At 40.6% G+C, this 14779-nt stretch overlaps 2 protein-coding genes across 8 annotated transcripts in view; one reads left to right on the top strand and one right to left on the bottom strand.

Moving 5' to 3' along the window:
* Positions 1-4997, top strand: part of LOC146501631 (protein EFR3 homolog B) — a 31405-nt gene extending 26408 nt beyond the window's left edge. For 6 of the 7 annotated variants that reach the window (XM_085132924.1, XM_085132925.1, XM_085132922.1 and 3 more), the window contains 8 exons: positions 226-357; positions 435-502; positions 611-738; positions 1310-1401; positions 1494-1542; positions 1746-1852; positions 1989-2038; positions 2170-4997. In XM_085132924.1, coding sequence (XP_084989050.1) covers positions 226-357; positions 435-502; positions 611-738; positions 1310-1401; positions 1494-1542; positions 1746-1852; positions 1989-2038; positions 2170-2275 — 732 coding nt within the window. In that variant the 3' untranslated portion in view covers positions 2276-4997. The remainder of the gene's footprint in view (positions 1-225; positions 358-434; positions 503-610; positions 739-1309; positions 1402-1493; positions 1543-1745; positions 1853-1988; positions 2039-2169) is intronic. The other variant, XR_014869362.1, reaches the window with a different exon arrangement.
* LOC146501630 (pro-opiomelanocortin-like) lies at positions 3944-9319 on the bottom strand. Its single transcript, XM_085132928.1, is given in 3 exon segments — positions 3944-6502; positions 6505-7201; positions 7849-9319. Coding segments are annotated over 3 exon segments (954 nt in total). The 5' UTR covers positions 8077-9319; the 3' UTR covers positions 3944-6473.
* Positions 9320-14779: the final 5460 nt, after the last annotated feature.

Below are 14779 nucleotides of genomic sequence, written 5' to 3'. Positions count from 1 at the left end.
ACAAGATGAAAAATATCCTAATCGCGGCTTAGAAAGCGTCAGTTTCACATGTATCATTTCACAAATTACACTGACCATCAGCTGTAACACTGGGACAGTGTCATAGCTGATGGTTTAAAATCAAAAACAAATAAAACGACCAAACATTACAAGATGAGAACAAATCCCTCCATCCTTCTGAGGTAGGGTGTTTCACAGTGCGGTGTCTCTCTGTTTCCTTTCCAGGATCTGGCTCTGTCCACCGACGAGGCTCTGCCTGTTTATAACCGCTGTGCTGTTCATGCCCTTGTCGCCGCCTACCTCAACCTCATTTGCCAGCTCACCACCGTCCCAGCCTTCTGCCAGCACATTCACGAGGTGTGTGTCTGACCCTCTTTGCGTGTCTGTGTTTTAATGCTAACTGTTTGTTTATGCCCTGACTCTCTGCCTTTCAGGTAATTGAGGTGAGACAGAAAGAAAGTCCTTACCTTTTGCCCGAGGCCGTCTTTGTTGACAGTCCAAAGTATGTACCAGCAATGTACTGCAACCCACAAAGTGTTTAATTTGATATTCAGATACACAGTGATTATTTAAATTCCTGCTATTGAATGCAGTTTATTTTTATTCCTAGATTGCATTCTTCACTGGACAAAGTAGAAGGAAGTGTTTTGTTCCTCCAGTCAAAGATCACAGAGAGCCTTGGAGGAAGTGGTTATAATACCGAGAGACTCGCCACACCTTATGTCCCTCAGTATACTGGTAAGGAGTCTAAAACTAGTCGTTCGGATGCAAAGGTCTTAATTTCTCTGTTTTTTTTGTTGTTGTTTATATTTCCTCTTTTTTTCATGTCACTGTGCCAGTAGCAGCTGAGATTGTGAGCATTTTGTTTTCAGGTTGATGATGAATTATCTTTCCATTTGTTCATCCCTTCTATTCTTGAGAAAATTGCTTTAAAATTTGGTTGTCAAAGTTATCTGCTTGGACTTGAACATGGACCCAATACATTCTGGTGGTTCCTGAGGTTCACTGTGACATTCACATTCACATTCACAAAGATGTCAGAAGTCATGGCATTTTTTATTCTAAAGGTCAGCCTTACTATAATATAATACTCTTCTATTATTTAAGAAAAGGGGAGATTGTTACCATATTTCATATTTGGTCAGATGGTCTGAGTTGGTGCCATCAATCCTCTGTACCCACCTTGAAGCTGTATTAACACTGTGCAGAGTATGGACACCATGACTCGGGCGGTTTGCAGAGGCATATGAACATGGGGTGAAAAAAGTTATTGAAAAAACTCAATAAATTTTCTGCACTCTGCTTCCAGATGAGGACCGTCTGTCCAAGAGAAAGAGCATTGGTGAGACCATCTCACTTCAGGTGGAGGTTGAGTCCCGAAATAGCCCAGAGAAGGAAGAGGTAAAAAAAAAGACTTCACAACCTTGTACCCTGTACCCTCAAATGTACACTGTACAAAGAAGTTTAACATAGATTCTTGTTCTGGTCTGCAGAGGACTCCAGCAGAGGAGATCACATTTGAAACCCTGAAAAATGCCATTGGTAAATCCACTCTCTTCATTTGCAAAGCCCTTTTTATTAGTTTACAATGATGGATTGATGTTCTAAATGTTGACGTAATTTACCAAAGCATGACAGCAGGGAACAAATGCAAACTACTTTTGTATAAAGTGTCAGTGAACTTTGCCTTGATGTTTTCACTTTGAGGCACACGCTACATTATATTGCTTTTTGTCTCCCTCTAGTGGACAGTGTTGGTATGGAGGAGCAGGAGAGGGAGCGGAGGAGACAAGTGGTGGAGAAGTTCCAGAAGGCCCCCTTTGAGGAGATAGCTGCCCACTGTGGTGCCAGGGTATAGACCCCTACCCCGTTGGAAAAATTAAAAAAAAAAACTGCTTGTGTGTGTGTGTGTGTGGGTTTTTTTTTTGTTGGTTTTTTTTAAAGAAGGTCTTAAATGTATTGTTTTTGATGTCTTCTGTCCCTTATAGGCCACACAACTGCAGAGCAAACTAAATCAAATCTTTGAGATCACAATCAGGTAAGGGACAGAGCTTTGGGATGGGAGTAGTCAATAATAATATGGATGGCAGTCATTCTGACTAACAGGAGAATACCTGCATTTTTAAGTTTCGGAACTAACAGCTTTGTTTTCTTCCTCTTTCTGTTCAGACCCCCTCCCAGCCCATCTGGAACCATTTCATCAGGTTACGGCCAAAGCCAGAGTCGATCTGTACCCATTTACGAGATGAAGTTTCCTGACCTATGTGTTTACTAAACCACAAAGTCTTCAGCAACGTAAGCGTACAGTAGAGCCTTCAAGGACAGAAAAGATTTGAAAGGGCAACCGATCCTCACTGTAAAATCGTCTTGACCGTGGAATCAAACAGCCACAGTGCACGTGGGACAAACTCAGCTGTAACTAAAGAACACCTCTTAGCTGTCTGAGATTTTATTTTAGCCTCTGATTGCAACAAAAACAAGCTCACCAGTGTCTATATTGAGCAGGAAAACAAACGTATTTCACTCACTTCTACTGCATCAGTTACTCATCCCTAGAGACTGGTTAGGGACCCCTGGCAGCCACCGGCCTATTGGGAATGATATGCAATCCCCGATCGGTTGGCGAGTGGTTGCTGGAAATTGATGGCACTTGCCTGGTGAAATTGGTTGCAAAGAGAGTTCACCTTCAAATAAACGTTGTGCCTATGCGCTGAAGCCAACATGTTTCAAAAGGTGCAGCTTTTACTTTGAAGACAATTTCATAGCTGCTTAGTAAGTAGTTGGCGAGTGTTTGCAGATAAGCTGGTGTCTTCTGTGCAAACTAAAGACAACCTCCTGCATCTGCCACCAACTACTTGCTGGCAGTTTGCTGGCATATTCATTTCTCCCTAGCAGCCGGTGGTCTCCAGGTGGTCTCAAGATGGTCTCCAGGTGGTCTCCAACCAGTCTCTAGGCCTGTGTGACTGGGGACTGGGATGTCTGTAGAAACTCCACTGGTTGGATTTTCAAATTAGAAATTGTCAAGAACTGTGAGGGGAAAACTTGACCGACTGGATGTTATTTATTGTCTTGAGAATGAGTTGAGTAGTCGCATGCCTGCGACTGGAAACTTTTTGATAGCACTATTATTCTTGTGCATTTTTTTAAAACTTGTTTGTCCCTTCCAGGGTGCCATACTACCTTTGATCACAAAATTAGATTGCTAGACTGCTTATTAATATTATTATTATTTTTATTTTTTTCAATTGTTTTTATGACCAGAAAGAGTGTTTGTGGAAACTGAAACATTTTAATTTACTTGATTGTATTTGTGTGTATGTCTGATTGTTGTATAGATATAAAGGTAATTATCCTCATCTCCCATGCCACTTAGCTGCTGAGCATCCATCTTTTAGGCTTTATTGTAGCTTGGTTTTGCCTTCTTAGTGTTACCCAGAAGTGCTTTTTCGCCTCTTTCTGTTTCTTTTACCTAAATATTAATCTATTTAGTTAAAACACATTGCACCAGTCATGACCACACTAAAGGATTTACAGCAATGTTTACCAGATCAAATGCTAAAAAAAACGTTTATTTTTCTCCCCTTTCCATATAAATGTGTACATACAGAGGAATATATAAATCTTTAAGCTGATGTACAGCATAAGGATGTTAATGTGCGTGTGTATATATACTGTATATTCTAATTTTAGACTGCCTCTGCACTGGTTGTGTTCATAGATAAAAGAGAAATCCACTTAGTATTCAGATAGACAACGTTAAAATCTCCAATAAGTAACCAGCAGCACGTGAAATCCTAACATCTGAGCAGCCCACAGGAGAAATTTGCATCATCTCAAGGCCAGTATGTCACAGCGACTAATAAAGGGTTACCGAGGCAATGCTGGAAAAAAATAATTTTCAGCTTTACTCAAACTGGTTTCATTACCATCACCCTGACCTGCATTGTTACCATTTACATTCTCAGTCCTGCTGGAATGAGTTTGCACTATGATTTTTTTTTTACTATACCGCAGCTTTTTCAGCTGCATGTCTCAGCAAGATTCAAAAACATCCAAAAGCCCAGTGTGTGCACAAACACACACACAGGTATAACAACAAGTATGATGGCAATAATTTGTCAAGAGTCTGGCTAACACGGTCCAACTGTAGGTAGCAGATCATGTTTGTGCGTTTTTAAATTGTGCCTGCTGTTGTTGTGGTGCTGTGATAGTTCAATTTTGTGACATTTTTAAGAGAACGCCCCTCACTCTCTCTCCCTCTGTGCTGCTTCTGTGAGTGAACCACACCCGTTCCAGCCGTTTTGCTACCATCTTGTTCAGGACAGAAGACGGTGTCTAGTTCATCCCTGTCATGAGTATTTCGACTGGCTCTTCTTTTGTTTTTTCTGTTTTTAGATGTCATGTCCTGTGTATATCCGTGTCAGCACATGCCAGTGTATGTGAGCCTCTGTTCACGTTTACCCCTTTTTGATCAGTGCGTGAGTGAGCGTATTTATGTGTCTGTGCTAACGCTCGTACAGGTGTGTGCGTGTCTGTGTCATCATTACCGAAGACCAAGCTCTCCAGACGTGGTTTACAGTTCTGTCCAGTGACTCTTTCCACCACGTTAATGCAGAAAAAGCTACTTAAGAGCCGTGTGCAGCTGTCTAAACCTTCCAGTTACACCTTGTAAAATTGTGTTTTCAGCATCTTGAACTTGGCAGTGAAGACCTGTAAATCTATCAGTCCGCGTGTCGTCATTGCATCGCGTAATGTAATATTAACTGACGGTAATCCAAACTTACTTTTTGTCATTACATGTCTGGTTAATAGCTCTGTTTTACAATTTAGTGCTGTAGGTCAAATCTATTCTGTGAACTTTGCACTTTAAAAACTGGAATACCTAGTGAGAAAGGCAGCTTTTACTTGGAGAAAATGCCTTATGCGTGTCATACCTGACTTTGCATGCTAGTGGATGTTACCGTGTTGTAGAATAAATTTATCTCTAACCATGAAAAGTCTGTCCTCGTTTTAATTTGCCTGCTAATGGAAACTCTCTGAGACGAAGAAGGGGATCATCGTTTGGTAAAAACCACATCGACTCATTAAATCCGGCACCACTGTTCACCGAGTCGCAGTGTTCAAAGTAATGTTTAATTCAATTACCTCCTGTTGAGGTAATCTGAGTACGTGATCCATCTCCCAGCACATGAGTAGCACATTTTTCCTATACTGTAGCATTTTCAAGGATCTGAACTCACAAGCTCAAATTCACGTCACACTATTATGTATTCTGAGCCTGATGTCACAGTCAGCTATGAAATTAAATGGTCTGAGAATTAAGAATCAATTAAGCAGCTGAAGCTCAGTCGTGCTGATTTTCTGTGGTTATGCTTCAGGTCCAGTGGGTGGCAGTCTAAGTCTGGCTGCATTTTCATTAAACTTATGTACAATCATTCATGGACTCTTTAAGTCCTAAAAAAATAAGAAATTATTTATCTCATTCTATTATAATGGGTTAATGCAGATGGTATGAAGGATTTCATGCATCCATACTGGTGACAGTGGAGCTGAATGAGTCTGGTAGACAAAGTGCTCCACTGCTGTCCAGTAAAAGATGCTCAAATCATTACCTCTGAATAAAGGATACTCCACCATACCCACAAGTTTAAAAGAAACTCAAACTCACCTTGTTGTTAAAAACGTTTAAATCCTGTTTCTGTTGTATTTTATAAGTCTTAATATTCAGAATTTTGTCCATTCCGCTTCCCCTAAATTCTCAGATTTGTCTAAAGACACAGTACTGGGTAAAAGTATTGAGTCACCCCTCATGTCCTCATAGTTTGTTTGTTTGTTTTTAATTGACCTTGAGCAACATTTCTCCATGCGTTCAAATCTTATTTATTTATTTATTTATTTATTATGTTTTCCTTGTTAAATTGGGTTCCAGTTAGTTCAATGTATTAAAAATGCCCTATAACGCAGTTTGACAGACATAACAACTCACACTTGATGAGAGCTCACAACTTGTCAGCTGTCATCAAGGTTTTGCTTAATAAATGACCTTAGGCAGAAGATTCCATGTATTATTTGCCACAAACAGGATCTTTAATATTATTTTTTATTTACATAAAGACATGACTTTTTAAAAACTGTCTCAATAATTTATTTCCTTACAGTCACCTTTGACCTCGCTGTGACGGTCACTGTTCAGCTTGATTCTTCATAAAGTTAAGATGAGTATGCTCTCAGAATGCTTTGGATTTGAGGCCAAGAAGTTGAAGGCAGTCAGTGGGTGCGTCAGTGTTTTTATTCAGCACAACACTGCCTAGCTTAGGTTTTAATGAGAGAAACTTTGGCCCGTGAAAGACATTCAATAACATGCTAAAAGATAGCAACGAGTTTGTGTAATTTAAAATTAAGACATGTGGTTACTAACATGCAATGGCTATTTGACTCTCTGAGCTATCCGCCTCCCCTGCTGAATCTTCCATTTATCCCATTATTCTCTTCACATCTTTAAAATGTTCCTGAAGAACTTGGCCAGCTGCCCCTGAGGTTTCTCCTCCCACGGCTTCATAAAGCCGCCGTTACGTTTGGATGCAGGTGGGCTGCCCCATCTGAAGTGACTCATCTTATAGGTCCTATCTTTCCTCTCCTGCAAGCTCAAGGGGCGTTGTGATTTGGAGCTGTCCCTGGCCCTCAGCAATCCCTGATTTTCATTACTTCCCCCATCACTGTCCCCCTCCGCTTCATCAACGCTACTGCTCAGCTGTCTGCGAGCCTGAAAGGGAAAACGGCCCTCAGAGGAGCTTCCTCCTTCCAGAGAAGAGGCAAAGACTTTAACAGGTCGGCGTTTACGGCCGGAGGGCTTCCCCCAGCGGAAGTGCTCCATTGAATAGGAGCGTCTCTCGTCACTGCGGGCCTTCAGCTTTGGCTCTCGCATCTTAAGTCCTGCTGGTTTGCCCCAGCGGAAGTGCTCCATTCTGTAGGAGCGCCGTGCGTCGCTGCGGGCTTTCAGATCTGACTTGGATATTTTGTCATGGGAAGCCAGTGTGGCTAGAATAACTCTGAGTAAGAGGTCATCTTCATCATCATAATCATCACCACCACCACCACCACCACTATCACCAGCATCAGCATCACTGTCAACCTTCAGGGCCAATGCACTGAGCTCTGGGATTTCAGTCTGGATCACAGACATGCAGAGGTCAACACAGTCCTGTGTGGAAGAAATGGCAAAGATAATGTCATACAGAGCAGAAAGACTTGAAGTTCCCTGACAGCTGCTGGTGAAGTCATAAGACTTGGCATGATAGGAAAAAATCCCCAAAACCAACAACATACAAACAAACAAAAATTCCCTTTATTGCTTACGGGAGTCAAAAATTACAGATGGCTTTTCTAGGTTTTAAATTTAGTGTTGCATTGATAAAATAACTGCAGCTTGTTCTGTATCCAAACACACCCACTTAAGGCTATTATCACATGGACAACTCAAGAAACAAGAAATTCCTTACATTTAAGGACTGTGTTGACTAATCTTTTCAGCTTTCACATCAACTTATTTGTCAAAGAAAGAAATTGTTCACTATCACCACAGATCTCCTGGCTTTGCCGGGGGGAAAGGAAGTAATGTTGTATTTTCTAAGTACTTCTAAGTACTCATCACCTTGACACTAACAAAAGGAAGCGATAATTTTGATTAAAATGTAAGGGTTACTTACATTTAATTTGATCAGATTCCATTAAATATAATATTTTACATTGCACTTACGGATGAGATGAAAATGTGCAACATAGGGCTCCGATAAGTTTTCTTGGCCAGTGATGACGATCTAAAAGAAGAGGCAGGGCTGTTCGACCTACCAGTATCCTCGCCTTGTTGCTCAGGTCCTTGCAGATGGAGTTGTCCCAGCATACTGACTCAAACCCGGGGATGCACACAAATGCCATCACCGCCACCAACAACCAGCACTGGCACACCATCTTCAGCCCGGTGCACAGGACACCAACTCGACTGGGGTGGAGCTGCAGAAGTGAAGCCACAGTGGGGAAAACTTTGAGTCTCAGCAGACAAAAATATTCATTAGTCATCTTGAAATGTTATTTTGTGAAGAAATACAGTAGGTGTCTCTTAATAATTGCGCTTGCGTAACACTTTCCGCCCGTCCTTATGTAACGTGACGTGTTTCAACACTACCTTTGAAATAGCCAGAGAGCCGAGCTTTTGTAGCTGGTGTGTCATGAACTTAAACACGTGAACTTAAACACCAATGGTCTCTTTTTGGTGTTTGTTTATCAGGAGCACATGCATTTTATTTTGAAGGTGTCAAACATGTGGCAGTATTTTTATTTTTCAAAGGATGAACCTTCAGCACCGAGGACTGTGTGAAAATGATCAGCAGGACTGATGAGGTTCAAAACAGAGGAGGGACAGGGCAGGGTCTTTTGTTCCTTTAATGGGTTCATTTCATGTGAGATTTAGACTGAAAATATATGAAGATAATAGATTTGAAGATTTCATAAATGATTTAATTTATCTACAGCTAAGGCCTTGTCTGAAAAAGTAATTGCCCCTAATCTTAATAACTGGTGTACCACCCTTGGCAGCAAGCGAAGCATGAACTAGCAATGATCCTTTCACATAACTATGGAGGACTTTTGGTCCACTCTTCTTTGCGGAATTGTTTTAAATCAGACACATTAGAGGGTTTGAGCCTAAACAGTCTGTTTAAGGTTATGCCAAAGCATCCTAGTCTGATTTAAGTCCAGGCACCGACTAGGCCACCCAAAAACCCTTCCTTTAGGTTTTTTTCAGAGGTGGACTTGCTTGTGTGTTTAACTCAAGTGTGGTTGGGCTTCAAGACATGAACTGATGGCCTGAAATTCACCTTCAGGATTTTATGTTCGGGAAGCAGAATTCATGGTTCTATCAATTATCCAGATCTTGAAGTAGCAAAAACCATCACGCTACCACCACCATGTTTGTCTGTTGATAGGATTTTCTTTTTATTTAATGTTGTGTTAGTTTTACACCGCACATAACGGGACTCTAACCTTCCAAAAAAAAAGTATTTTCAGTCCACAAAATATTTCCCCAGAATTCTTTGGGATCAGCAAGATGTTTTTGGGGAAACAATGCATTTTTATATTAGTGTGGGTTATATTAGTCCAATATTAAAAAAATATGTGATGTTGTGAAAGTGTGACAAATATGCAAAACAAAAAGCTGAATGAAAACAAAAACCGCCAGGGGGGCAAATACTTTTTCAGAGCACTGTGCACTGTTCTCTGTGTGCAGAGAGCAACCAGCTGGGATCTTGATGTCACTGTCTACTGCTGCTTGTGTTCAGGGACAGCCAAAGGAAATGTTCATAATTCTGATAAAGGACTTCCTTTCAGACATAAATTTCTAGCAGGGATTTCAAAATAGACCCTAAAATTCTTTCATTTTCTGAGCTCAGAGTTGTTTTCCTGCCTGGAAACCAAGCAGGAAAAAAATGAATCTAATTGTCTCAATAAAACTTACAAAAATACATAACAATGACAACAATAAGTACTTTTTGAAGTGCGCTACTTTATTGAAAATGAACAATTTGGTTATTCAAGTTATGAGGATGAATATCCTCTCATGCTTCTTATTGCTTTTTCTCTTTTCTATACTCTCCTATTTCCAATCAGTCTCGAGGACAGCTTTCTTATTATAAAAAGGTAACATCTATAATATGAAACCGAAGTGCAGTATATAAACCCCATGTTCACTGCTTTTGGTTAAATCCGACACACTGCCAGTCATCTGATGCTTCACAGATGTTGAGAAAAATCCTGTCTCACTTGTAAAACTTTTCCCTGGGTGCGTTAACCCTTTAAAGATGTAAACAAAATTTTTTCTTTTCTTCGCCGGGGTATTGGATTTTTCTCGCTTCCTCCTTCATTATTCTAAAGAGTGAGTCCTCGGTGAGCCATTGTCTTTGCGAGTCTGGCAGAGACTCGTCTTCCTACTGAATGACTCACAGCTGAGCTGTGCTCTCCACAGACAGACACCGATAAAAGAGGCATGAGCGCTGCAATCAAAATAAATTCAAAATTGTACGTGTGAAATGATTTCTACTGTTATGTAAGTTAGATCACCTTTTGTTTGCATTAAAGGAAAGCTGAATTCATCATAACTGTGTATCCTTTGCTGCAAGCACATCATATAAAATAGTAGAAATTCCCAAATCCATGAATAAGGGAGTTTAGCAAATAAGTTAATTTGAGCTCATCCAACAAGTCACGCCAAACAAGCAAGTTAAAAAAAAAAAATCATATAAATATATTTGTTACCTTTTTCAGATGCTTTCCCTCCTCTTGCTTTTGTCACTCCTTTTGTCCACAGATCCTCCAGACTGGTGACTCTAAACTGTGGTCCCTCTCCTCCTCTCCTGCTTTCTCTCTGCTCTTTGAGAAATGCTCAGTAGGAGAGGGTCTGCTGTTGCTTACTTAAGGGAGGAAAGCTCTTTTTATAGACATGTGAAGTAAAGCGTCTCAAGGCCTCGGGGTGTGATTGAGGTAAAGGGTCTCCTGCTCCTTCTCTTGATGGGGAGGAGTCGTGCATTTGTGGAGTTTTGCGTATGGTATGTTTAAAGGCTTCCCACACACTTTTTAATCAGTAGCGCGGTTGGCTTCATCAGGCGGGTGATGAGGCTGTGGTTAACTGGTTAACTTTCCCCCCCCTCTTTGTAATCCTCCTCTGATTGCGACAGTCTTGAAACCCTACAAGTATCCTGGATTTCTTGAAAGCATGTTTACGTTATCGTATACTGATTAAAAAGAAACACAACTGCTGTTCATTAGCGGACCCATGTCCACGCTTTAAATCCCTCAAAGGTCAGCCCTAATCGCTGACATCATTACCCTCTGAGCAACAGTGAAGGGTGCCAATCGATTTGATTGATTGGATCGTTTCTCTGTGGTTCTCGTTTTGACAAGGCGTGCATGTATCCCTGCGTGAAAACTTCATTATGAGGACCTGACTCACTGTTTGGACGTCACGAGTGGGGCTCAAGTGCGGATGATACATACAAACAAAGAAATAAACACACATGGTGCTTGTAAAACGGAAATATTGTGCAGCTGAAGCTTTAGTGCCATTGCCAAACACATTCTGCAGGATTAGGTGCACAAGGACAAGCCACACAGAACAGCACAAGTGGAGAACAAGCGCCCATTGTAAGAGATATAGAACACTTTCCTTTCATAAACCGGCCTATCTCCAGCTATTTGTTAGTATTTTATAGCTGGAAGGACACAGTGAGTGAAAAATGAAACAGAAGAAGCTCATATGATTTAAAAAAAAAAGGTCTATTATATTGAATTACAGATGCATGTGGGTCAGGTTGCTGTGCTCAATGTCAGAGATATGTGCCTGAATTGACCGTATTGAGAATACCTCCTCTGACTGCCATCATACAAAGCAAGAGTAGAAAAAAAAATGCACATATCGTGACCTAATTATGTCTTTGGCTATTCTTAATATAAGCATCCACACTACTCATCAATGAGCAACAGTCTTTTCTGACTACCTGCAAACATGTGAACTATTACTTTATGGTACAGTTAAAACAGAAAAATCAGCCCAAATGACCTTAAAATGATACTTATGTTGACTACCTAAAGTAAGTTTTGCCACCTTTTCATTGGAGGTTCATCAGATATACCTGTTCACCTTCTCGTTGACACAAATATCTAATGAGTGATGCACATACAAAGATGTGTTGTGTTACGTGTTATGCATTCATGTCAGACACCACCAGTCTGAACAGATACCAGGCAGGATGGATCCATGTGTTCGTGTTGTTTACACCGATTTGTGACCAAAACTTTCAAATGTTGCAGCAGAGACTGAGACTCGTGACACCAGAAAACATTTTTCCTATTTTCTATTGTTCAGTTTTAGTGAGCACGTGTGAGTTGTAGCCTTAATTCCCGCTGTTAGCTAACAGGAGAGGAGAGGTATGGCCATTCTCCTCTTACCTCTGGCATAATTTTCCCCCAAAGAATCACAGCTCGCTGGATATTTTCTCTTTTTTGGCCATTCTCTGTAAACCCTAGCAGCCTGCCCATCACCAAAAACCATGCCACATTCAAAGTCACTTAAATCCCCTTTTATGCAGATTCTTAGTTTGCTTAGTTTGAACTTCAGTAGCTCGTCTTGATCATCTCTGCATGCATAATGCAAAGATTTGCTGCCATGTGACTGGTAGATTAGATATATGCATGAACAAACTGCTAATAACGTGGTTGGTAAACGTATATACCAACTAAACCCAAAATTGTGAGACTGCTTGTGAAGATATTTTAGCATCTGTTTTGAATTTAATCTTTTTTTTTCACGGAGGATAGTTCATTCTCTCCCTGCCCCTCACTTTCTGAAAATCATCCAAAGAGCTTCGTGTCATGTCAGGAATTCCTGGCTTTCTCTGTTGTTACATGTTAAATAGGGCTGAAGTGACTGTATAGAAAAGTCATTCAGAGTCAGCGCTTCTTGGTCTGCTTTGTTTTTCTCATATTGCCAGTAAAGCTTTGAAGCTTCTAATGATGCAGTTGATCCGGTGGAGTTTTCCAACTCTGGAGAAGCAAAACACCCCCAGACATGAATCTTCCCACCTCGGTGCTTCACTGTGGGTTTGATACACTGTGGTGTCATTATTTCTCCTGCTCATCTCCTTTACATACTATTTTCTGATACTCCCACTAATCTCCTAATGGATTGATCAGCAAATAGCTAAATTTTCCATCCTTTACTGTGAAATACGAGGACACACCGACACTGAAACTGCAGTCTTCTTGTGAAAGAACCTCTGCTGATTGCAGTCTTGCTTTCTTTATTTAGAAAATTTTGTAGCTTCAGTCTCTAGGAGCACAGTGTATTGATCTTCCCTTTGGGTCCGCCTGGACGTGCTTTGACCACAGCTTATCCCGTTTTCACAAAGTGTTTTAGAGAGCCATGCACTGCCACACTTGCAAAATAGAAAATTTGATCAGTAACAAATAGAAAAACAAAGAAATTATTACAGTAATCATATTAAGGCTGAATTGTGAATTAAGCATAAAATTAAAAATGCTGATTATTTAACCACTTATACAAGAATCAATCTTTAAAATATCTTAGCCCCCCTCAGATAAACCTTTAAATACTCTAATATTGCATTAATACACCTAAATGTAAAATCAATATCTCTACTTTATATACAGCATTTTCACACAAAATATTACCTCTGTTTTTAGGTAATGATGCTTAGTTTCCATGAATATCACCGATACACACCAAAGGCTGAAAGGCTACTAGTTACTTAGATGAATGTGTTTCCTGGCAGCCTTTAGTTACATCACAAATCTCAGTCATTACTGTCGGCAGGAAGAGAAAAAGATAAAACCTTCCAGATCCCAACTCTCCTGAACCACCTAAGGCTCGGATAATCATCAGTGATAAGGAAGTATAACTCTTTGGTTATATTTAGGGGTATGATGTTTGTAGCTCGAAGGCGAGACAGGAAGTGGCATTCTGAAGTGGGAGCTATTCTCTCCTCTCTCTGCAGTTTTAACCTGCTTAACCTCCATGTGGCCCTGCTCTGCAGGTGGTGTTTGTTCTGGACAGCGCCTGCTTGTGAATTTGAGTCATTACTGGATGCGAATGCTAAAACAGAAAGGACATGCTTGCTAAGCCTCCTCTTCAGTGGAGAAATAAAGGTTATAACAAACAGAGATGATGCATTCCTACAGCACTTAGGAGTGTAATTCAGCTCCCTGCTGATGTTGATTGCTTCCACTATTTAATAACACTGCAACCCCAAGGCAGGTCTGTGCAGGATGTGAATCACCACCAAATAATAACTCCATTTAAGTATTATCATCTCATTAATCCATTTTAGGTTTTAGAAGTGTTAAAGATGGTGGTGGAGAAGAAACATGACTTGTTCCTTCATTAAACTGTACAGCTTCACAATGAATGAGTGTTCATAACCAGCATATATGAGTGATGTCATGCACATTATTTAAAGTGTCCACACACTAATTCAGTATATGTGTAGTATTTCAGCTATTTTTAGGAATGTACTCTAGTCAGTCTCCCACTCATGATATAGCATCAGCAGCATCTGTCTCCTCCTGTGGCCCCCTGCTTATTGCCGTTGGGTTTCTAATGGCTAGTGGGCATTAGTTACATGGATCTGATTCTTACCATTGAGTTGGTTTCTAAGCACCTGTCCTTTGCAATGTAGCATCATTTTATTGCAATGAGAATAGTTATTGCTTTAGTGGATTCCTAAATATAATTACAGTCATCGTGAGTACTATAAGGATATAGGAATTATTATTTTGACAGAAAACCTGACCCTGTTTGTGAGATACGGTACTGCGTCTTGAGCTAACCATCATTTCTTGTTATTTTTGCAAGGAAAATGAGAGGCTGGTGTGGAAGTTTAGGCTTCATTTTTGGATCAAGGCTTTCTGTTTAGACAATTCTAGCCACTTCAGTAATGATGAGGTCCAGATTCTGAGGAGGCTACTCCACAATTTACTTCTTCTGTCTTCCACCTGCAGAGTTTCCTCTGTTATTTTAAGGACATGCTGCACACCATGTCATGGTCTGGTTGAGTGGCTGTGTGTTTCCTCCAGGCTCTGGTCTCTGCCCTTGAGTGGAGCCTCGTCAGCCTTTTCATTGCCTAAACCTGCTACTAATCTCCGTGGCTGTATACAGGGATGTAATTTCCAGGGAGGTTAGGGGGGTTATGACCCCCCAATTATCAGACCCAAC

This window comes from Neolamprologus multifasciatus, chromosome 15 (assembly GCF_963576455.1).
Source record: "Neolamprologus multifasciatus chromosome 15, fNeoMul1.2, whole genome shotgun sequence".
In the NCBI taxonomy this organism is placed as follows: Eukaryota; Metazoa; Chordata; class Actinopteri; order Cichliformes; family Cichlidae; genus Neolamprologus; species Neolamprologus multifasciatus.
Note: the sequence above shows the minus strand (reverse complement) of the source record. Positions and strands in the feature narration are given on the sequence as shown.